Here is a 25,008-nt window from a genome sequence, read left to right on the forward strand (position 1 = left end):
TTTGCAGAAAAGGGCTCATTATAAATTTTGACAACAGAACTACTTCCACAGAAGCATGTTTTCAGGTCCCTGGACATAGAATCCTAAGATAGGATGTAGTATCTTATGGGATAACTGTATTTATTAAAACAGTAATTAAAAGGTAAGGTTGAGGAGAGATAATCTTGCAGATTAGAATTATGAAAATGGCAGGATTGGAAATAAATTTTAAATCTCCTATAAAACACCTCTAATTTCTCACCTCTCTGAGGCAAGACTATTGAATTCTGAAAGGCTGGTTATTGGAAAACCATAAATTCTCCTGTAGTCATATAGGAGTGACTCTCATTTTACAAATGCCTTCCAGTAATATTCACTATAAACTTAATATACACTCCTAGTGGTTTTCCCTGTAAAGTTGGAGATATATTTCACAATCGGTGGAAAAGATCTCCCAATAAACTAAATTAGAAACTTGTGGAGAGGAGAGATTTAAGGTGGCGTCCAACCAAAGCATATCCTCTTGTAGAATGTGTATATAGCATTACTTACAAAATTGTGCTCTATGGCTAAGTTCCAAAGCAGCATACCTTTTTCTTTCCTGATTGAACCAGACTCATGCCAAGAAAAAGTCAATGAGCCCAACCAATTGATGACTGAGTCCTTTAACACAGGGAACCATTTTATTGCAACCATTTGCTTTTCTCAGAGTACTGAACTCCAAAACAAAATAAGCAGGAATTCCCATGCCTTTTAGCTTCATGAGATTTTTTAAATCTTCACCAAAACTCTGTGGAATCCACAGATTTTTTTTCCTCACAAGCTCATTACTTTTTAATATCTAACTCTATTTAAATCTTTATCGGTTCCATAGATTAAAATCTAATCCCTCACACTCAGTTGGTGCCTCAGATTAGAAGCTCAATGTTCCAAAATACCCACTCTCCACATCCTGATTAGTCTTCCCCAAACCTTTCATAGTAAGTGGGAAGAGGGGATAAACTTTCTGACGACATTTTACACAATCAATTTAGGCCCAAAAGAAGAACAATAGCTTGTGCTCAGCATATCATAAAAATGTGATGGTAAACTGCTAGATATTACAATTCATCTTACAGAGTTATTCCAAATTGTTGTTTTTTTGGTTTTCCCTGAACCCTTGAATTTCTTTATTATTTTTATTCCTTAATTTTTATTATTTTTTATTACTTAAAAAATTTTTTTAATCTTTATTTATTTTTGAGAGACAGAGCACAAGTAGGGGAGGGGCAGAGAGAGAGAGGGAGACACAGAATCTGAAGCAGGCTCCAGGCTCTGAGCTGTCAGCACAGAGCCCAATGTGGGGCTCGAACCCACAAACCGTGAGATCATGACCTGAGCTGAAGTTAGATGCTTAATCAACTGAGCCACCCAGGTGCCCCGATTCCTTAATTTTTAATTAGTCTTCAATGCCTCAGAAACATCTGGTTGAAAGAATTTGCCTGGCTTTCTCCACTTTCAGATTTAGGAACCCCGGTGTTATACAGTGGTCAGGACAAAGGGGAAGGATGGACCAGCAGCAGAAGAGAAGAGGCTTTCTTTACACCCCCAGAAATACCCCACAACAGGGACATCTCAATGGCTATAGGCTAACCTGCGGGAGGCAGATGCCGAAGGGGCTTTCCAGAACCATAGAATGAATACTTTCTGATTCCTCTAAAGCTGATCCCGAGTACATGTACACACTGTGCCCAAATAAATGGACGCACAATGGTAGATGGGAAGGAACCCAGGACAAGGAGACAGAGGACTCAAATTCCAATTCCAACTTTGCCAGTAGCTTACTGCAGAACCTTAAGCAAGGTCCTGGGCCTCCATTTCATCAGCTGTAAAATGGGTAAGCTGGTATAAATCAGAGGTTTTCCTGACCTGGGGACTCTGGAACCCCAGGTGATGGCATAAAGTGGTCAGTGGGGTCTGTGGACTTGAAAAATAACAACTCTCCCACAGACGTGTACTATTTTTCAAGTATTCCTGTTGGACTAACAAAAATAATTTTTCTTTAATTTTATTTATTTGTTTGTTTGTTTGTTTTTTCAATATATGAAATTTATTGTCAAATTGGTTTCCATACAACACCCAGTGCTCATCCCAAAAGGTGCCCTCCTCAATACCCATCACCCACCCTCCCCTCCCTCCCACCCCCCCATCAACCCTCAGTTTGTTCTCAGTCTTTAAGAGTCTCTTATGCTTTGGACTAACAAAAATCATTTGATTACAAGCTTAACTGAGTTTACAGTAACATTCTCCCTCTAGGTGTTTTCTCAGTCAAATGATCCTAAAAGAATAATGAATTAATAGTGGATTCTATGGGTCAAAAAGTTAGGGTGCCACTGGTGTACTGCCCTCTGACATTCTACGACTCGAAATCCCCCAAAGTGTGCGGCTTTCCTCAACAGGATAGTGAAGAGAACTGTGAAGTGAAGCGAAGAAAATCCTTTCCATCTTTCTCCAGCCGAAAGAGAGAAGAGGGAACAACTTTCCCAGTATATCAGGGAGCCTGGTAAGGCAGGACTTAAATTTCATTTTTATTTATTTATTTGAAAGACGCATCTCTTTTTTTAATGCCTATTTATTTTTGAGAGAGAGAGAGAGCGCATGCAAGTGGGGGAGGGGCAGAGACAGGGGACGGACAGTAGTGAGCGTGATGTGGGGCTCGAGCCTACAAACCACGAGATCATGACCTGAGCCGAAGTCGGACACTCAACTGACTGAGCCACCCAGGTGCCCCTCAATTTTACTTTTAGCCAGACAACGCTGATAATTGTGTCTAGTAGAACACAGCCAGAGATTGTGGGGCAGACCTTCTTTTTTTAGGAGTCTCTTCAGTGTCTCCCACACTCATGAAATATAAGACCTGCAGATACCCCTGTTCCAGAGAAGAGAGCAATAAACCTTCATCTGGTTTGATAAGGCTTCTCTTCCCTCCATGTGAAGAGCTGGTTCCCACAGGAATGAGTTTGCTTAAGGGTCAAGAACCTTTTTGCAAATGAAGATTGGATCTGTCCATGACCTCTTCCTGTACAGGATCCGTTGTTACACGTCTCTCGTGGGTGAGGTAGTCTCTTCTGAGGACTGCTCTCAGAAAAGGACACCAGGTATATCCAAGGTGGACCCCGAGGTAAGAAAAGAGTTTACCGGCCACAAGTTTCCATGTGCTTTCTCACAAGAGATGAAGGCTTTGGGGGATTTTTGTAACCATACTGGATTTTTCCATGTTTGAAACTATGGAGAATAAGCTGACTCAAACGAATTCCTTTCACATCTTTGTGAAAGTAGTGATGCATCTTTGCCCTGTAGTGTTGCATCTCTTGCCAAGTTCAATCAAAAGTTGCTTTCATGGGAAAAATAGTGCAAGCATTGCCTTCTATGGGTGCAGGGAAAAACTCTCTATGTCTCACCTTCTTGTTGGAAAGAATGGGGATAATAACAGTGCCTGTCTTTTAGGTTGGTGAGGACTTGAATGGTTTACTCATGTAGATTACTTATGGCAGTGCTTTTGTATACATTACTACCTCATTACATGATAATGATAATGGCGGTGGTGACGGTGACAATGATTTGTACAAGTTATTTATTCAACTCTACGATATAAAATAATGTCAAAAGGAAAAAGAAATTACATTGCTGCCCCAAAACCTCAACCACCGACCATATTTTACATGTCAGTCATTTGGACTGCTCAAAAATATTCTGGTTCATCTTCTAAGCGTATGTTAGGTCTGCACTTTATCAATTGTTTTTAAATTAGACATGACCTACGTCACTTGGTTTGGCCAATAAAGCGTAAGCAGAAGTGACATGTGTTATACCTAAGTTGGAAATTTAAGAGCCAGTGCACAATTTGCCTTTTCTCTTACCTACTGTTACAGAGGTGGTAGAAATATGTATTGAGATGGAGTCTCCATTAGTTGAGTTCCAAATGACATGATGAGCAAGAACCCTCTTTTGACCCATATTTGACATAGAAAGAGAATCAGCAATACATTTTTGCCACATTAAGTCACTGTAATGTGGAAGTTGTTGCTACAACATCCTGAAATATAATCCCTACTAATATGTACGTATTGCTATTATCAGCATTATCATCATTATTATTTTATATACTTGTTGTGTGTATGCAGAAGATTTCCAAAATAATAATGAATTAGTATACATTTGGATGTACTACATTTGGTTTTATAGAGATAATTACACTTTTAGCCCTTACTCAAGTTTCCATAATGTTTTCAACATGAAAATTCTGTTACTCAAAAACATTCTGTGTGTGTGTGTGTGTGTGTGTGTGTGTGTGTGTGTGTGTGTGTCCCTAGAAGGTAGAAGATATTCTGAAAGTGGTTGTGATTTTCACTGACTGGCAGCTTACCCTGAACTCACTAGATTTCCAAAGCCCTTTACATTTTTCCCTACTTGGTTTGGGCAGAAAGCCCAGCTATGACATCATTTTATAAGTTCTAAGTGAGCCAGAAAATCTACCCAATCCACACATGATTACTTTACATGTTCTACTACTACTGTCTTTGCTAGCAATGGACAGATGAGACTTTTTCACTTGAATCAACCAAAATTTCATCCTTGGGTGGGGGACTTAATATTACAGATGACTGCAAGTTTGTGTATTTGTGTTTTTAAAGATCTTGCCACCTCAATAGGAAACGATTGTCTGGAACCATTAACAGATCATGCAAGTAAATATTTGCAAAGAAGAAAAAAAAAAACAAAACACCTCAGGTTCAGAGCCCTGGCTGCTTCTCTTTGAACATCCTTTACCTGCCCACGGCCTCTGATGGAATTCCTCCTTGGAACGCCTTTGCACAAGACTTGAGAGGACTCTTCTCTTTCCCCAGATGGGGCAGCAGTAAGTCTCCTGACAAGGCAGAATCTCACAGAAAGTGATTTCTGGTACTCGGAAGGAGGACTGTGTGGTTGCCAGAGATGTATTAGGTGCTGCTGCAAAGTGTTGGGCAGAGCCGAGGGAAGCAACAAGGTTAACCTGAAAGGCTGGTTCTTTTGTTGACAATTCACATGAAACACGGGCTGGGTTTGAGAGCGAGGAATGTGAAAATCTTACCTGAGGGGGAGGCTGTGGGTGGCAGGGCTGGCTCCTGAGAGCTTGTGATGTTGCTGGAGGAAGAAAACAAAATGATTAATGAAGGAGGCCTTCAAGACTACTTCTCCCCAAAGGAAAGCAAGACCAGAACTCTCACCTCAGAGAGAGATTTGGGGCATGTCGGTCTTGATCTTTTAAGCTAAGGATGTAAAGGGAGACTATCGTCAAGGCACTGTTAAAAAAAAACAAAAGAAGAAGAAAGCATTATGTGACAGATTTGAGTTCATATATATCTCACACAACCAGCTGGCCAACGTTCTCACAGGCCACACAGATGGGGGGGGGGGGGAGGGGCAGCCATGGCTGACAGAAGCACCATGGAAACAGCACAGTTATGCTTCTCTGCCCTGGTGAGAGAAAACCCTCGTCTTCCTAGAGCAAAGAGGCTCCTGGGGTACTCTGCACCGATGGATTTTTCCAGCGAGCGGCCCCTTGGCCCTGGCAAGCTGCCTTAGCAGCGTCTGTCACCAGTGGAAGATTATAAGAGGAAGCTGTAAATCACTAGAGGCAGCCCTCTGCTCCTTGCAGGAAAAAGGCAGAGCAGAGTCCGCATCCCACTGGTGGAGGGCGTCCACGCTGTGGCACTGGAAGATGAGAGGAGGCACAGATTTAATCAGCTGTAGATGCCAAACCCTTTGGCTGCGGCTCTGACATCTTCCGGCTGCCTGTCTTTTCAGAGCACAATACACCAAATTGGGGAGAGGAAGGAAAATAAATGCAATACAACCTTCATTTCCACACTGTGTGACTTCAAAATAATGACTATGTCCTTTTCCTCCAATGATCAGAACTTATATATTCAAATAGAAGCTTTTCTTAAAGGTTCTGAGCTTTGGGAAGCTATTCTGAACCATGCTCATGCATCCAAGCTCACTTAGCATTGTCTTCTTTGGGGGGTTCTGTAGCCCTCTCGCATGAGCCGCACCAGAAAGTCTGCCATAACATTACAATTCCACTGTGTGCGGGGTCTAACACAGGGTGCCCTCACTTGACATCCTGCCAGCTTGACTTCACACCTGGTTCCCTACATTGGCTCCTTGTTATATTTTCCCCCATCAAAGGTGGTGGTTTACCATTATTAAATAACACACGAAGAAATGTGCCACACGTTGGGATTCTACTCATAAAGAAAACATTTCCAGAGTGTTCTTAGCAGTGGCTGGCACAACTGCCCAGCAGGCACAACCCTGACTGGGAAAAGTGGTGCTGAGTCCCAAAGATGCCATCAGACAGAAGCTGTTGTATCACCCTGGCAACTGCTTGCTGTGGTCCAGTCTGCCTTATTTGCTCTCCCCTATCCCCCACTCTCTATCTCCCTAGGACTAATCCTTAAATACTCTTTCTAATTTGTTTCTGGCATCTACTTCAATGCATGGCCCAGAGAACTTCTAGGATCAAAGGATGAAATGGACATATCTGCTCCTTTCTTTGGGGGCAAATTCTGGTTTTGACCCTTCTTGCCACCACGGGCCAGAAACAAGATAAAAGCCTAATAACCTCCCGATTTTGATCTTAGCAGTCAACAGTATTGGAATTCATAAGATAATTCTGATAAGCACATTTGAAAAGCAGTCTCTTTACATACTTCCTACAACCCTCCCATTGGGTTTTCATGGGAATCTGTATCTCTAGAGAATGCTAAATATGTCTGCTAAAGTAGACTCTCACACTCTCCTGCGTTGGGAATCCCAGCAGAAGAAGGCTCACTTAGGACCGTGAGAAAAGGACAACGGCTTCGAATGGGAATTCTGTCTCCTGGTGTCAAACACTTGGGGATGCTTCGTGCAGTGGGCTGTAGCAAGCGACAAGACGCTGAGGGGAGAGAAGGATACAGAGAGATTCACATCACCTTCTATAGCTAGGAAGCTATAGATCAAGGAACTAGATACACCTTGGCACCTTCCCTCACTTTGCTTCTGAAAACGACTGTCTCCCTTGAGACAAGACCCAAAGAGAGTCCTTTCCCACACTCACCAAGCATTTTTTGAGAGATAGATAAATACCCCTTTGGCCATGCAAATAGCCTAAGAACAAGAAGGCCCAGAGGACACAGGCAAGGTGACCAAGGCCCAAAGGCTGAGGGGCCATCACTGCATCAGCAGAGCCTACAGACCAGGGCCCTGAGGAAGACGCCCTGCATGCCACTGAGGGATGCCCCCGACTTCCTTGAACAGAGAGGATGGATTGCAGTCAAATCACCCACTGCTTGCACAGCAAATGCTTTTCCTTACTGTGTCTGCCTGCTTTAACTGCCTAGTAAATTTGGCTGCAATTTCAAAATATTGTACCTCTCGGGGTTATCTCATAGTCCCTTTGGTGTGAAGTCTTCACTGAAGAATCTAGAAGAACCCTAATAAATATGAGTGTCTGGGGAGAATACATTATACCTGATTGCCCTCTCACAACATTACCCCAAGTAGACAGGAAAGAGAACGAAGAATTTGAGAGTTATTTGCGAGACTGAAAAAGACACACACACACACACACACACACACACACACACACACAGGAAAGGCACAGTGAGTTGCTAAAAAGTATCAGTTAATTGCAAAAAAAAAAAATCCTTCCTCTCACATTTAAGTACAGAAAGCCTATGCTTTTTTCTAAAGAATATGAGTTTAAGAAGGGCATCCCTTGTTGGGATGAGCACTGGGTGTTGTATGGAACCCAATTTGGACAATAAATTTCATATTTAAAAAATTTTTTAAAATAAAAATAAAAAGGGCTCCCTTATCTCTAAGTTAAATCAAAGGTCAATGTTCAGTTAAAGAGCTCCTTGTCTTCAAAGTAAATAGGTCAGTCCCCAGTTCATATATGAGAAAAGGAAGATGGGAAGGATAAAAGAGCTTGACACAGCATAACACTGACGCTTTTCTTACCAAAAGGCCATCACAGCAATGAGAGTTATAACCAAGGTCTGGAAAATCCAGTTAGGACACAATTGTTTTTTTCCTGAAAAATAAACCTGTAAAAGAAGATTCAGTAAGGAGCAGTGATAAACCATCAATGCTAACTGGGAGAAGGACCCCTGAAGACTCACTCCCAGCAGGGATCTTTGCTGCTTCCATGGGCTGGCCAGCTCTCTTCAACCTATATTTCCCTCCTCTCTGCCTCCTGAAAATGAAGTTCTTTCTAAGCCTGCCTCAGGCCTCTCCCTTTCCTTGACCCTCCAGGCTACAGTAAGCTCTCTTTTCCCTAGCACCCTGAATCCAGGACAAGTGTCTGTGCCGTTCATTTAGTGCTTATTCTTCAAGTTTTATGAGAGAAGAGGACCTATCAGACAAGATAGTGTCAGAACCCAGATGTTCATCTCTTTCACTAGAACACTTTTGAAAATAAAGTCTTCAAGAGACGATGGAATCAATTCCAATGGAAGAAGTTCAGGCACCATGACAAACCATGGAAAAGACTTGTATGGTAAGAGCTAGTGAGTACTCTTTAAATCATACACATCAATATTCAATTCTGCTACCTATTTCTTTTTCTTTTTTCTTCTTTTGTGCATGTGCACAAGTGGAGGAGGAGCAGATAGAGAGAGAGAGAGAAATTCTTAAGCAGACTCTATGACTAGGGTGGAGCCCAACACAGGGGTTTGATCTCATGATGCATGGTGAGATCATGACCTGAGCTGAAATCAAGACTTGGATGCTTAACTGACTGAGCCACTGAGGCACCCCTTTGCTACCTATTTTTAAGGGCAGTTCTGGGCCTGTGTCTTATTTATTCTTATAAATTCATATTCATATTCATCATATATATTCATTAAGCACTATTGTGTATCGCATTATGGGGGCTCTAAAAATAAGTAAGTTATAGTTTCTAGGAAGTAAAGGAGACAAACCTCTAAGACTGATGCATTTTGGCATAAAACCTTGCATATAAGGAATGGGCCAAGAACTATAGAATAGAGAGCTCTGTAATTGCTGTTGAATCTGGCTGAAAAGATAGCAGAGGTTTTCTGCCCATTTTAATACAGTGCTCCTTAAATAGGAGCTTTTCTATGAATGCAGTAGAGAATATTACGTTTGCTTCCTTCTGGAGGGTAGAGGGTAGAATCATACTTTTGGTTGGAAAAGAATTGAAGGATGGTGGTACTTAAATAGTTTGAAACTTGTCTGTATTTAAATTTCTTGGGTTGGTTATCTGAATCAATAAAATGTTCTTCAATGTTATATTAGGGTTGGGGGTGGGATTAATTATACAAGTTTTTAACAAATATACAAACTCTTAGGACTCTCGTAACTGAGTCACCCGTAAGGGCAGCTGGAAGCCACTCTGAATACTAAGAAGTGAATAGTTTCTACCATTCCTACATCTCACTGGAACTGTTCAGAGGATGTCCTAAAAATGTGCTGTACAGAGAAGGAACTCAATGAAATGTGTTGAATTGATTGTAATTAAACAGCATTAGGCTCGGGATAAGAGTTTCCCCTCCAACCTACTCCCCATGGCTGCTGAATTATTTTAAATCTCCATGCTTTTGCTCCAAATCCTTTGACCTAGTATAGGGAAATGACCTAAGACATGGAGTCAGGCTTGGAGTTGGGTCCTGAACAAGTCCTCTAAATGTCATTGATTCTCATTTCCTTCATCAATAAAATAGGAATGATAAAATAATACCTGCCAGCATTTCAGAGTTATTGGGTGGGTCCAACTAACAGTGCAATGGCTCTCAAATTTAGGTCTGCATGAGAATTATTACAGAATTTATTAAAAACCTAAAGGTCCTGGAAAATTCTGCTCAAAGGACTGAAGACCTTTCCATCTCACCACAACCATCAATACACAGTGGGGGTCACCCATCTACCTCTTGGAGGTAGAGAAAGAGAAGGAAGGAAGAGGAACACTAGATTGGAGGAGAGCTACTCAGGAGACCTCAATCTTCCTCCAGAACAAGTGCCACCATCGGCAGCTATGTGGAAGGCAAGGCAAGGCCCAGCCAGGCCTCTTACCATCTGCTAAGGTCCACCAACTGCTCACAACCAGCACTTTGCTCATTAACACAGCCACCTGTCCTAAGAGTAGCACATTCCACCCACACACATGTGTTTCAATGACCCAAGGATCATGGGGGCTCCAGGGAACAGAGGATACCTAGGCGTTGATGTCATGGAAGGGAAAGTCAACCTCAGAGAAATAGCCAAGACCTCATGCAAAGACAACACAAGGGAAGGAAAACATCCCCATTATTTGTACTTTATCAAGCTCCCTGGAAGACTCATAATATGCCGAAGTATGAGAACACTCAAGTTCTAATAAGAGTGAACACTTGCATAGTACTTATTATGTGCCATGTTGTCTTGTGAGTGCTTTATATATACTAATTTATTTAATGCTCAGATAATCCTCAACAACCCTCAGAGCAGGTACTGTTATCATCCCCATCTTACAGAGAAGGGAAAAAACGAAGCATAGGAAGGCTAAGTTCCTTACCCAAGATCACACAGCTAGTAAGTCATACAGCCAGGATTTAAACCAAAAAATATTTGGCTCCAGAATCTGTGCTCCTAACCACAATGCTATGTTGCCTCCCTTCTCCTGTCTGTAAAACAAAAGCACACTATACAACTTAGATGTTATTGTTATTATTCAAAAGGTTTTCATGGCCTACCAAGGGAATTCCATAACAGGTGGTCCAGGAAATTTGAACCTTACCTATATTTTCAGCCTTACCTCCTACTCTCCCCCCAGCCGACTCTCACCTAATCCTTCAATGAAGCCAGTGCCGGCCCCCAGATTTTACTTCTGCCAGCCTTTCTGGAACCTCTCCTATATCTAGCCAGAGCTTACTCCTCCTAGAAGGGCTGGCCCCATAATGCTCTGCAGCACTCTGAGCCTTTACAATATTTACCACATCCAGATACAACTGTTCTTGTATTGTTCTCCAATATTCCCTGGCCACCTAGAAATTCCTTCGGAGAAGAGGCTATATCTTACTCACTTTTGTCTGCCTCGCACTTACAACAGTGACTGCAAGAGGTCTCTGAGTTCAATGGGTGCTCTTCAATACCCACATAAATCCTCTACTCTGTGTCCACAAGCCAATCCCCTTCCCCACCCACATACCCAAGAGACCAAACTACTTAATGTGTTTAATTTAACAAAAAATGTTTTTAAGTTTTTTATTTAAGTAATCTCTACACCCAATGTGGGACTGGAACTCATGACTCTGAGATCAAGAGTCGCATGCTCTTCTGACTGAGCCAGCCAGGTGCCCCAATGTTTTTAATTTAGATTGTGAGCCTTCAGGGAAGATGATCAGACCTGGTTTTCCATTCATGTATTCATTTAACAAATACTGCTTGAGTACCTACTATGTGCCAGTCCCTGGGGAAGGCAGACATGGGGCCTGTTCTCATGAATCACACATTCTAGTTATTATTCTGACATAGCTGCAAAATAAAAGAAATTCCCCAAGTGCAGAGTGAGAGCTACAGAGGTTGCACATAACCGAATTGCACCAATCAGTGCCGCCATGGATGTAGGTACCATTTCCTCCATCCCATTGCAAACCGGTCAGTACAAACAGTACCCTTCCTACACAACATGTTTAATTGTTTGTGTTTATTGAGCAAACTGCTATGTGTTGGTCACTGTGGCTAAGGGCTTCACCTTCTTTAATCCTATCAACAATCTTTGCAAGATAGAGCCTATTATTATATTTATTTCTCAGTGCAATTCAGTAACTTGCCCAAGGACACTTCTACATATATATTTACCCATGTGTTTATGTTTATTTGTACACCAAGTAGCTTGTCAGCAACATAACATTTTTAGCAGTTTTTAGTAGAATATTAAACTCTTTCTGAATTCTTTTAAAATAGGTCAATGCAGGGGCACCTGGGTGGCTCAGTCAGTTAAGCATCCAACTCTTGGTTTCAGCTCAGGTCATGATCTCACAGTTTGTGAGTTCAAGCCCCCTGTCTGGCTCTGTTCTGACGGTGAAGAGCCTGCTTAGGATTCTCTCCCTCTCTTTCTCTCTCTGCCCCTCCCCTACTCTCTCTCTCTCTTAAAATAAGTAAAATAAGTAACTTAAAAAAAAATAAGTCAATACAGTAGAACATGAAGAATAGAGAGTAAATGGGGGCAATGGCCCAAACACCAGATCAGTCCTTAATAAGATATAGATTAAGGTCATGAATATCTTCCCAGGGAAGGGCCACCTGGGGAACACTGGTGGGTCAGAGGGAACAAGCTGGGTTTCATGGCATTTATGAATTGTACTAGGAAGGGAATAGTGCAGCTTCTCCCTTACTGACACTCCTCTTCATTGAAGAGGGTGTACTTTAAATCAATAAATGATTAGTCTTCACTTTTTAAGGTAAATGTTACCCTATTTGATGAAAGTTCTCTTTATTCATTAATAAAACCATCACACTTTAACCTTTGCAAGAAAGTGAATACCTATTTCCCCATTTGCACATAGAGTACTAACTATCAAAAGGGAAAAGAGGGATTTAGGGGATTAATGGAAGTCCCCCTGGGATCTTCTGAAGCCATAGATAAGGAATGAGGTTGAGTTAAGGCATCCACACAGATCTTGCAGCCTAAGGCTATATGCATGTGGAAGCTGATGAATTTCACTTGATAGAGGCAATATATTTAAAAAAAAAAAAAAACAAAACAGCAGAATAGTATTTCTGAAATGAACATGTTCTGTACTTATTTCTCTAAACATCTTTTTGAAAAAACTATTAAAGGGGTAGTAATTAAATACCTAAAGTGCATGAAGATGCAAACAAGGGAGTCTATCAACAGATAAATGAAGGCAAGCATTTTTGATCAATTTCTCTAAACACTCTTTTTTATATATATATAAAACATTATCACTGTGCATTACAAATAAGTCTATTTACCTTGTTGGTTTTTTTGGGAATGGCCTTTCTTGGAGAAGATGCACTAACAGCTCTGCTAAATTTGCTTTAAAAAGAGAGAGAGAATGTTAATTACCATTCAAATGCCTCTCCAGGAGTTACACGACAAAAGCCCAGGCTGCCACTAACACAGCAGTATGATTTTTTCTGTAATACAGTGGTAATTTTACAAAGGAAAAGTCAAGGCAATTGAGAGTTCCTTTTGAGAAAAAGAACCTTAGTAAGCGTAAATGAATGCGTTAAATGTTGTATTTCTCTTTTTCTCATAATTAGACCCCAGGAAATGTGCATTTACCTCCTTAAATGAAAAAAAAAAATTAGAAGTTTTTCCCCTGAGAACCAAAGACGATTTTCGAAATTTAGAAATGGCCACTTCTACTCCTTAAAGGAGAAGTCATCCTTTGGTAAAATGCAACATTTCCTAAAACACCTTGCTCTTAAACAGATACTTCACGGTTTGTTTCATTTTCAAAGCAGCAACAGAAAAAATAAGAACATTATCACATAAGGCAATTGTGTCCCAAAACATTCTAAAAACAGAATAGGGACTTCATTAGCACAAAGTAGTGGTTGCTGCTTGATCAGAAAGACCATCTAGTTTGATCTGGTTATGGAAAGGCCCTATTGTCTCCTTTCTCCTGTGGTGCCCCTGGATATACCTGATGGAGCTTGCTTCACTGGCTGAAGACTTCAAACTACTGAGCCGCTTTAGCCTGGCCAGCTTTCTGTTCCATATTTCTAACTCTTCTATTCTTTCTTCAAGGTTGTTTGTTAGTTTGCAGAGCTGCTTCACTGCGCCCACATTTTCCATAAAGATCTGGTCCTGGAAAGGAAGATAGTACAGAGGGCATAAATTTGCAGTTTGAGACCACCAGGGAACTGTCTGAGCCCATTCGAAGACAGTTAAAGTATACCACTGAAAATACTTATATACACACCCAACCTCAAGTTCATTCAAGACAAAACTGGAGAGGTTTGCAACTTGAAATGATCTCGCTAAACTGCTGGCTGTGTAGTCAAACTGCTTGTGTTCAATTTGCAATAAAATGGAAATATGTCCTTGTAATCCAAGAGAGAAAATGGAGCGGAAGGACATTGTCAAGTTTGGAATCTGAAGATTTATTTTGTATGGCCATTATACTATATTTAAAACTCATAAAAAGAAAGTCAGAACAGGCTTCTGAATGTTGATTTGTGTGTACATCACTAAATCCTCATAAGAAATGATTCTTGTTCTTCCTGGTAAAATGCATCAAATTACTTAGGTGAAGGAGAAAGGAATGAAGACCTGGGCTTTTCTCTGAGTTCTGCCACTTACTAGATGTGAGACCCCATATAAAACAAAACAACTTCTCTGAGCTTCAGTCTCTTCATACTGAGAAGATAATTCTTGAAGTGTTAATTTCTGCTTTAACATCTCATGATCTACCATGTACAATTTAAATTTAGCCTAACTCCCAAACAAAATTTAAAACAATAACGCTTAATTCTATCTGTTCAGGGAAGGTCACTGACACATCAGAAAGAGCAAGAAAGGGAAACCAACCAAAGCCAGAGTGTGCAAACCATCTCTTCTCCAACCCACATACTTTAGTTGTCATAGAAACATGTGTGTCTGTCTCTCAGCCATAACAAAAACACTGGAAAGCTCTCATCAACCCATATCCTGATCCTGTGACCTCCCCTCCTTTCCCCCTCTCTGTTTACAAGTTCAGAATGCCAAAGAATTCTTTGGGGCTCATAGAATCTGATCCACTATGGTAAAATGATGAGGTCAAAGCCAAAAGAGAAAGATTGTTTTGTAGTTGGGGGATCAAACTCAGGGCTATGTGTCTTTGAGATTCTCATGATGCAAAATGAAGCTTTAAAGGTTTCAAACCCTGTAAAGCAACCACTCAGAAAGGACTCAAAAGCTCAACATTACAAACTCAAAGCTTAGTTCATGAAGTTTAAAGGTATGCACACTGGTATAAAACACGACAGTAAAGGTAAATATATAGTCAATTTCAAAATACTCCAATACTGTATTATGAGATGTGTAACTCACTTAACTCTAGTATAAAAGTTAAGGACAAAAGTACTAAAAGTAACTACAGCTACAATAATTGGTTAATGGTGCCTACATAAAAAGAGGTACATTATGACATCAAAAACATAAAATATGGAGATGTGAGTAAAAGGGTAGAGTTTTTGTATGTGATCAAAATTCAGTTGTTATCAGCCTAAAATAAGCTGCTATATCTATAACATGTTATATAAATAAGCCTCATGTAACTATAAAGCTAAAACCTACAAAAGATAAAAAGAAGAGAGTCAAAGCATACCACCACAGAAAATCAGTTCACAGAGGAACACAGTGAAAGAGGAAGAAAGGAACAAGGGAACAGCCAAAAAACAATGATTAAGATGGCATTAATAAGTCCTTCCCTATCAAAAATTACTTTAAAAATAAATGGATTAAATTCTCCAGTCAAAAGGCATAGAGAGAGCAAATGAATTTTAAAAAGACCCAACTATATGCTGCTCCCTACAAGAGAGATTCACACCAGCTTTAAGGACACATGTAGCCTTAAGGAATGGAAGAAAGATACTCCATGCAAATGGAAACCAAAAGAGAGCAGGGGTAGCTATAGTTACATCAGATAAAATAGAATTTATGTCAAAAATTGTAACAAGAGACAAAGAAGGTCATATAATGCTAAAGGGGCCAATTCATCAAGAGAATATGTATCTATATATGTCTATATTCTATGTGTGTGTGTGTGTGTGTGTGTATATATATATATATATACACACACACACATATATATATTTCTCTATCTCTCTCTCTATATATAGATTAGATATTGGTATATCTATATCGAGAAAGAGAGAGAGAGAGAGATCCAACATCAGAGCACCTAATATTAAGCAAATACTAACAGACCTGAAGGAAGAAATAGAAGCAATACAATAATAGTAGGGGACTTCAGTGTTCTACTTTCAACAATGGATAGCTCATCCAGACAGGAAATCAAAAAGGAAACACTGGGCTTGAACTATACTGTAGACCAAATGGACCTAACCGACATATACAGAAATTCCACCCAACAAAGCAGAATACAGTCTTCTCAAATGCATTCAGAATATTCTCAAATCTAGATTATATTTTAGGTCACAAAGCTGTGTTACAAATTTTAGAAGATTAAAATTGTACCAAGTATCTTTTCTGACCACAATGGCATGAAACTAGACATTCATAACAGGAGGAAAACTTGAAAATCCACAAGTATGTGAAAATTAAACAATACATACTTGGAAAACTAATGAGTTAATGAGGAAATCAAAAGGGAAATAAAAAATATCTTGAAGCAAATAAAAATGGAAATGCAGCATAATAAAACTTATGGGATATAGCAAAATAGTCCTAAGAGGGAAGTCTATAGCAATAAACACCTACATTAAGAAGAAAAAAGAAAGATTTCAAATAAACAACCTAATTTTATACCTCAAGGAACTATATAAAGAACAAACTCAGATGAAAGTTAGTAAAAAGAAAGAAATAACAAAGATCAGAGCAAAAATAAATGAAAAAGAGACCAGAAACACTACAGAAAAGATAAACAAAATTGAGTTAGTTTTTTGAAAAGATAAACAAAATTGACAAACCTTTACCTAGATTAAGAAAAAAAAGAATGAGAGAGAAGACTCAAATAAATAAAATTAGAAAGGAGAGGTGACAGTGCAACTGATACCCCAAAAACAGTAAGGATCATAAGAAACTACTATGAACAATTGTACTCCAACAAATTGGGTAAGTGGATGTTCCTAGAAACATACAACCTACCAAGACTGAATCATGAAGAAATAGAAAATCTGACAGGCCAATTAAGAGAAAGGAGATTGAATCGATAATCAAAAATATATCAGGGTGCCTGAATGGCTCAGTTGGTTAAGTGTCTGACTTCAGCTCAGGTGATGATCTCACGGTTCATGAGTTCAAGCCCCACATTGGGCTCAGCACTGGCAGTGCAGAGCCTGCTTCGGATCCTCTCTCTCTCTACCCCTCCCACTTGCTCTGTCTCTCATTTTCTCTCTCTCTCTCTCTCTCTCTCTCTCTCTCTCTCTCTCTCTCTCTCTCAGATAAATAAGTAAACTTCAAAACAAACAAACAAACAAACAAACATCCCAACTAACTAAAGTCCAGGACCAGACGGCTTCACTGGTGAATTCTACCAAACACTTGAAGAAGAATCAATAGAAATCTTTCTCACCCTTTCCCAAAAAACTGAAGAGGAGAGAACACTTTCAAATTCATTTTAAAAGGTTAGAATTAACCTGATACCAAAGTGAGATAAAGACATTACAAAAAAAAAGTCAATTATAAGCAATTATCCCTGATAAACATGGATAAAAAATTCTCAATGAAGTATCAGCAAATCAAATTCAATAATCATTAAAAAGATCACATATCATGACCAAGTGAGATTTATTCCTGGGATACAAAAGTGGTTCAACATATGCAAATCAATCAATGTGATACACCACATTAATAAAATCATATCATCTCAATAGATGTAGAAAGTGCATTTGACAAAATTCAGCATCTTTTTTTTTAATGTTTATTTATTTTTGAGAGAGAGATGAGAGAGAGAGAGAGCAGAGGAGGGGCAGAGACAGAGAGGGAGACAGAAGATCCAAAGTGGGCTCTGCACTTAGAGCAGAGAGCCCAATGTGGGGCTTGAATTCGCGAACCATGAGATCGTGACCTGAGACAAAGGTCTCAGGACTAAGCCACCCAGGGACCCCTCAGCATCTTTTTGAAAAAAACTCTAGACAAAGTATAGATGGGCTATACCTCAACATAATAAAAGCCCTATATGATAAGTCTATATCTAATATTACACTCAATGAAAAGCTGATAGCTTTTCCTCTAAGATCAAGAACAAATCAAGGAAGTTCACTCTGCCCATTTTTACACAACATAATACCGGAAGTCCTACACAAAGTAATTAGACAACAAAAAGAAATAAAAGTTATCCAAATTGGAAATAAGTAAACTGTATCTGTTGCAGATGATATGATCTTATATACAGAAGGTCCTAAATATTCCATCAAAAAACTATTAGAATTAATAAATTTAGTAGAGTCGCAGGATACAAAATCAACATACACAAATTAGTTGCATTTCTATACATTAACAATGAACTATTTGAAAAAGAAATAAAGAACCCCATTTACGAGGGCATTAAAAACAATAAAATACTTAGGAATAAATTTAATCAGGAGGTGAAAGACCTGTACATTGAAAATTATACAACGTTGGTGAAAGAAACAGAAGACATGAAAAAATGGAAAGATATCCTATGTTCTTGGATCAGCAGAATTAATACTGTTAAAATGTGCATACTACTCAAAGCCATCTACAGATCCAGCGCAATCCCTATCAAAATTCCAATGGCATCCTTCATAGAAACAGGAAAAAAAGTCCTAAAATTTATATGGACCACAAAAGATCCCTAATATCCAAAACAACACTGAGAAAGAACAAATCACACTTTCTGATTTCAAATTATATTATAAAGCTACAGTAATGAAAATAGTACTAGCATAAAAATAGACATACAGACCAATGGAATAGAATCGAGAACCCAGAAATAAACCTACACCTATATGGCCAACTAAAATTTGACATGGGAGCCAAGAGGACTCAGTGAGGAAAGGATAGTTTCTTCAACAGTGTGGGGAAAATTGGATATTCACAAGAAAAGTATGAAATTGAACCCCTATTCTACAAAAGTAACTCTAAATAAATTAAAGACTTAAATGTAGACTCAAGACCATAAAAATCCTAGAAGAAAACATAGGGAAAAAGTTTCTGGACATTGGTCTTGGGAACCATGTTTTGGATGACACCAAAAGCACAAGCAACAAAAGCAAAATAAACAAGTGGGGCTAAATCAAATGAAAGAGCTTCTGTACAGCAAAAGAAACAATCAACAAAATTTAAAGGCAATCTACAGAATGGAAGAAAATATTCGCAAATCATATATTTGATAAAGGGTTAATACTCAAAGTACATAAGGAATTCACACAAATCAACAGCAAAAATAAAAAACTAAAAACAAAAAAAATAATCTGATTAAAAATGGGCAAAAGACATGAATAAACATTTTTCCAAAGAAGACATACAAATGACTAAAAGGTACATGAAAGGATGTTGAATATCACTAATTATCAGGGAAATGCATATAAAAACTACAGTGAAATATCACCACATACCTGTGAAGATGACTATTTTGAAAAAGGCAAGAGATAACAAGTGTTAGTGAGGGTGTGGGGAAAAGGGAACCATGGTGCACTTTTGTTAGAAAGGTCAGTTGGTACAGGCGGTATGGAACTCGGTATGAAGGTACCTCAAAAAATTTCTGGGCATATGTCTGAAGGATATGAAATCACTGTCTCTAAGAGATATTTGTACCCTATGCTCATTGCAGCACTATTCACAACAGCTAAGATACAGAAACAATCTAAGTGTCCATTGACTGATAAATGAATAAAGAAAATGTGATACACACACACACACACACACACACACACACACACACACAAATGGAATATTATTTAGCTATAACAAAGAAGGAAATCCTGCCATTGTGACAACACGGATGGACGTTGAGGGCATTATACTAAGTGAAATAAGTGAGGCATAGAAAGACAAATACTGTATGATATCACTTATGTGTGGAAGCTAAAAAAAGTCAAACTCAGAGAAACAGAGAGTAGAAATGGTAATTGCCAGAGGCTGAGAGATGGGGGAAATGAGGAGATGTTTGTCAAAAGGTACAAACTCAGTTTAAAATGAATAAGTTCTGGGGATCTAATGTACATCATGATGACTATAGTTAACAATCTTGTATTATATACTTGAAAGCTGCTAAGAGAGTGGATCTTAAATGTTCTCACCACATGCACACAAAAGATGATTGTGTGGGTGATGAATGTGTTAACTAACCTTATTGTAGAATCACTCTTCAATAAGTATGTGTATCAAATCATCATGTTGTATGCCTTAAACTTGTATTATACCTCAACAAAACCAAAAAAATTCAGTTGGTAAGGGAGGATAGTTGGTGGGGGGTTTAAATAAAATGAGATCGGACACAAATTGAAAACTGTCGAATTTGCTAAGTATATACGTGGGTTTCACTATTAATCTCAGTTTGTGTATGTTTGAAGTTTTTCATTAAAAATGTTAACAAATAAATCAGAAAGCAAAAACAAAAACAAAAAATCTCCCGACAAAAGCTCTTTAAAATTTTCTAATTCTATTACAAATTTTTGCTTACTTCTAAATTTATTTTAATAAAAATAAGGCAGCAATCACGAAGACAAGAATATTGTTCTATGGTTCTAAATCACAGTAAATGTCATATGACCATTCACTATGTTTACATTGTAGAAAGCTTTATACTATAATTATAACTGGTCACTATGTCCAAGCAGTGGTCCCAGACCACTGGGAATCCAGACAGATTCCCAGCCATCATCTCTGACTCCTCCTCCGTCTGCTTACCCACAGGCGATCCCACCATGCAGTGCTGTCAGTTCAATGTCCCAAATCTCCTGAATCCACCCACTTTTATCCATCTTCAATGGCACTACTATACCTAATATTCTTTTCTATTTTTCTCAGCAACCGGCTTCCTCTTCTTTTTTAATGCTTGCTTGATCCATGAATTTGATTCCAACTGAGAGCAGGCCATGGAGAATGATACTAACGTCCCCTCTAAACACAGTAATTTCATTCTGCAATATCTAACCAATGGGACTTTTCATGCTGCCTCACGAGATATGAACGATTGGCTGCAATTGTCCAGTTACTTGTAAATAATGATAAAAAGCCAGCTTTGATCTCCCCAACTCAAGTTTACTAGCACCATACATCTTCTAAGTAGATCCAATAGGCAAGAAGATAATTCATGTGTTTTCCTACTTAAGAGGAAATAAAGATGGAGAGGGAATTTACTACTACCTTCCTGGTTGTAATTATGGCCCTGACTTTATGGATCCAATAGAAAATTACCAAAAAATAAATTTCTAGGACATGTTCTAGAGACTGACTCTGACTAAAATACTTCTGACTTCTATCCTCTATCACCATATTGAAGCCAGTATAAATATGTTCAAAAACATAATCCAGAATTTTCTGAAAATATTCTTTTCTATGCAAGTGATAAGGTCTCTGTGAGTTCACTTTAACCATGAACATGCACCTAGATCCCTGAAGAACTTTATCTAAATAGACACATCCAGGTCCTATGTAAAGGTTTATATTCATTAGGACTCAGATGGGCTTAAGTCTGGGGCATTTTGAAAAGCTTCCCCATCTAATACCCAGTGTTGGTTCATAACTGTTTTATCATTGAACCTAATTTAATTATTCAACTCTGTCCAGTTATTATTAACTATATTAATGGACCCACTATTTCAGCTGAAAGGTAGCTTTACAACTGTGATGCAAAAGTCATGAAGCCAGCTTGTCACCAATAATTGCTCGGGAGACTCTGGGGGAAAACAGAAACTGCTTCAAATCACACAAGAATCTTGTGCCCGTGTAAGACTCGCTTTGGGGTGAAGGTATAAATGGACAGCATGACATATTTTCTGAAAAGACACGTGGGGCAGTTTGGCAAGTATATGTGCACATGGAAACAACAAGGAGCAATATGAAATCAGAGCAATGCTGAGCTTAGAGGAGGTCACTTACTTAAGCCCTATCCTTTCCTATAGCCCCCTTCACTCTCTGTGCTCTAATCACATTGAACCATTTGCCCTTTGCTGAACATATCAAGCTTTCTCTAGTGTCTGGGGCTAGCACAGCACAGGCTGCTCCCTCTACCTGAACCACCTGTCCTCCCCCACCTCCCACTCTCCTTCCACTTACTGTCATATTTACCTATATTGTAAACACCTAGAGATAGGGCTGCATCTTGTCCATAGTCGATGTTCCAATACAGGCAGAAACTCAGTATGGATTTGATGATTAAATGAATGAATATTCTTACCAGGACTGTTCGTATCATGTGGCATTGAGAGGTCATAGCACCATTCTCTAGTGAAATAAAGAGTGGCCAAACTTCAAGTTTATTCTTTTGTCTGAGGTTGCTCTCAGATAAGGAAAACGATTGAGGTCCAAATTCCATTTCCATGTTAGGAAATGTCCATGGAAATGTGGGTGAATTAAACAAAGAGATACTAGTGTGTAACACCCTCAGCGAAATGGGCGACTGGTTGGACGGTACCCGGGAAACTGGTTTCCACTCGGGTTAGGTCCTTTCCTCTTTGGGAGGGTTTGGCTCAGGAAATGGATAAAAGCCCTTCAGTGCCTCCTCACTCCCCAGGTAACCCTTGCAGAACACAGTTTGCAGGCTCCCGGGTCCCTGGCATCTCTGATGACAAAGGAGCCTACAACAGGAGCAGCCAGGCAGCAGAGCTCATTCCTTTTCTCTCTGAGGGGCTGCAACTTGTCCTCTATTGAACACTAACTAAGGGGAATGAAGTCTGATCACAAAGCAAGCTTTGAGAAGTTGAAACAGGCTCTTCTTATTTCTTTCCCAGAGACAGTCACAGACTTGAAAATTTCTCCTGGTGGCATCTGATGTTGAATGAACTAATGTTTTATAATAAAATGATGGGAATAAAATAGCCTGTAATTGAGCATCATGAAAATGACTACCAATGGGAGAAAAACCTTTAGCCAATGGATGTGCCAGGCAATTATTTGGCCTTTGAATAAACTCAGCTTTACATCTCTGTCCAAGAGTTTATTTTGTAGATAGCTCACCAGGCCTTGATACGGATTTAAAAAATAGAATCCTGGGGCACCTGGGTGCCTCAGTCAGTTAAGTGTGCGACTTTGGCTCAGGTCATGATCTCACGGTTCGTGGGTTCGAGCCCCGCATCGGGCTCTGTGCTGACAGCTCAGAGCCTGGAGCTTGCTTCAGAATCTGTGTCTCCCTCTCTCACTCTGCCCTTTCCCCGGCTCGCGCTCCATCTCTCTCTTTCTCCAAAAATAAACACTAAAAAAAAAAAAAAAAAAAAAAAAAAGAATCCCTAAGCCAGAAAAGCAGGCTGCTGAGTTATACTTTAGTAAAGCATAAAATTCCAGGTATTAAATCAGTGGCTTGACTAAACAGGCCTATCTGATTTTCAAAGTATTGCCACCACCTGCTGCCACAATATTTAAATTGCAGTCTTAGGTGTCTGGAATAACATCTTCTTTTCCTAACATTTCATTACAAAAATTTTCAAGCACACAGAAAAGTTTTCAAAAGTGTTTGGTAAATGCCCATATATCCTACCACTTAAATTTCACAATTAGCATACTTTCTCACATATCTCCATCCATCCAACCATCTTGTTTAAATACATGTTTTAAAATAAAAAACACTCTTGTATCCCTCGGGTAAATTCCTAGCAGTGTTATTGCTGGGTCATAGGGGAGATCTATTTTTAAATTTTTGAGGAACCTCCACACTGTTTTCCAGAGCGGCTGCACCCGTTTGCATTCCCACCAATAGTGCAAGAGGGTTCCCGTTTCTCCACATCCTCGCCAGCATCTATAGTCTCCTGATTTGGGTGATGGGTATTGAGGAGGGCACCTGTTGGGATGAGCACTGGGTGTTGTATGGAAACCAATTTGACAATAAATTTCATATTAAAAAAAAAAAGATAATTATTAGCAAATTTAAAAAAATAAATAAATAAAATAAGATAAAAAACAAACGGAGACTAGACTTGAAAATTCCCTGAGCAGACAAAATTAGTTTACTCATTTAACAAAGCTTAATTTAACTTATTTTGCACAACCAACTTGACATAGGTCATCTCTTGCTTGTGCCTCTGGAAATCAGCAGCAAAACATGAACTGTTTCCCAAGGTTGACCAATTTCCTATGATTTAAGAAAATTCTAATATTATAACCAATCAGAGTGAAAAATAAACAGTCACTGCCTTCTCTCTATATAAGCTGTTTCATAATAATACACCCTGGATCCTTATTCCATGTTTTGGTTTCAGTGCTCCCAGTTTGCAAACCATCTTTTTTGTGTGTGCACAATAAACTTTTACTAATCACTATTTTGGTGATCCATTGGTTTTACTTCTGTTACTTCTGAACTTTTGACACATGAAAAAAATGAGCAGTAACTTTTTAAAAGAAGACATAACTACAAAAAGAAATTTTCCTACAAAACCAAATTTCCCAAGAAAACAATAAATGTCATGTTTCTCTTTAAACTGTTACTACCAGAGGGGAGCCTGGGTGGCTCAGTCAGTTAAGCGTCAAACTTTGGCCCAGGTCATGATTTCCCTGTTCATGAGTTCGAGCCCCACATGGGGCTCTGTGCTGACAGCTCAGAGCCTGGAGCCTGCTTCAAGATTCTGTGCCTCCCTCTCTCTCTGCTCTATCCCCGCTTGCGCTCTGTTTCTTTCTGTGTCTCAAATATGAGTCAACATTTAAAAAAAATTTTTTTTGAATGTTTACTACCAGAAACAAGAGGATTTTTCTCCCTGCTTCCAGTGTGAGGAGCTCTTAGGAAACAAGATGGCCTACAAACAGATGATCAGTTGTTAAAATATCCAGGGTTGCTTTTAATAACATACTAGCTGTAAGGCAATCATCAGGCTTGGAGTCAAATCGATCATGTGAGTGCAACAGAGAACGTTTACCTCCGACAGGAAACTTATCGCCACTGCCAGTAAATGAGTTCTGCTACCTCCCTTGATGAGAAAAGATTAGATTTTTAAACCAGCTGCTGACTAGGACATTTAAAAGCCCCCATTTTGGGGGAAGGGGAGCAGGAGATACAGGCTTCCAGTTACGAAATGAAGAAGTCAGGGGAATAGAAGGCACAGAACAGGGAATACAGTCAGTACACAGTGGGAGGGTAATAGTGTTGTGTGATGACAGACGGCAGCTGCACTTGTGGTGAGCGTAGCATGATGTACATAAACTTGTTGAAT

General features: G+C 39.3%; 1 protein-coding gene across 4 annotated transcripts in view; it reads right to left on the reverse strand.

The window, feature by feature from the left end:
• Positions 1–25,008, reverse strand: part of MYRFL (myelin regulatory factor like) — a 126,082-nt gene that overhangs the window by 9,142 nt on the left and 91,932 nt on the right. Inside the window, exons 14-19 of one of the 4 annotated variants that reach the window (XM_019455084.2) lie at positions 13,662–13,825; positions 12,985–13,048; positions 8,008–8,093; positions 5,226–5,267; positions 5,090–5,142; positions 4,789–4,965 (exon numbers count right to left, since the gene is read on the reverse strand). In XM_019455084.2, coding sequence (XP_019310629.2) covers positions 4,789–4,965; positions 5,090–5,142; positions 5,226–5,267; positions 8,008–8,093; positions 12,985–13,048; positions 13,662–13,825 — 586 coding nt within the window. Of the gene's footprint in view, positions 1–4,788; positions 4,969–5,089; positions 5,143–5,225; positions 5,301–8,007; positions 8,094–12,984; positions 13,049–13,661; positions 13,826–25,008 lie in introns of all 4 variants that reach the window. The other 3 variants (XM_019455083.2, XM_019455082.2, XM_019455081.2) reach the window with 3 other exon arrangements.

This window comes from Panthera pardus, unplaced genomic scaffold (assembly GCF_024362965.1).
Source record: "Panthera pardus isolate Hobbes unplaced genomic scaffold, ASM2436296v1 HiC_scaffold_6, whole genome shotgun sequence".
NCBI classification, from domain to species: domain Eukaryota; kingdom Metazoa; phylum Chordata; class Mammalia; order Carnivora; family Felidae; genus Panthera; species Panthera pardus.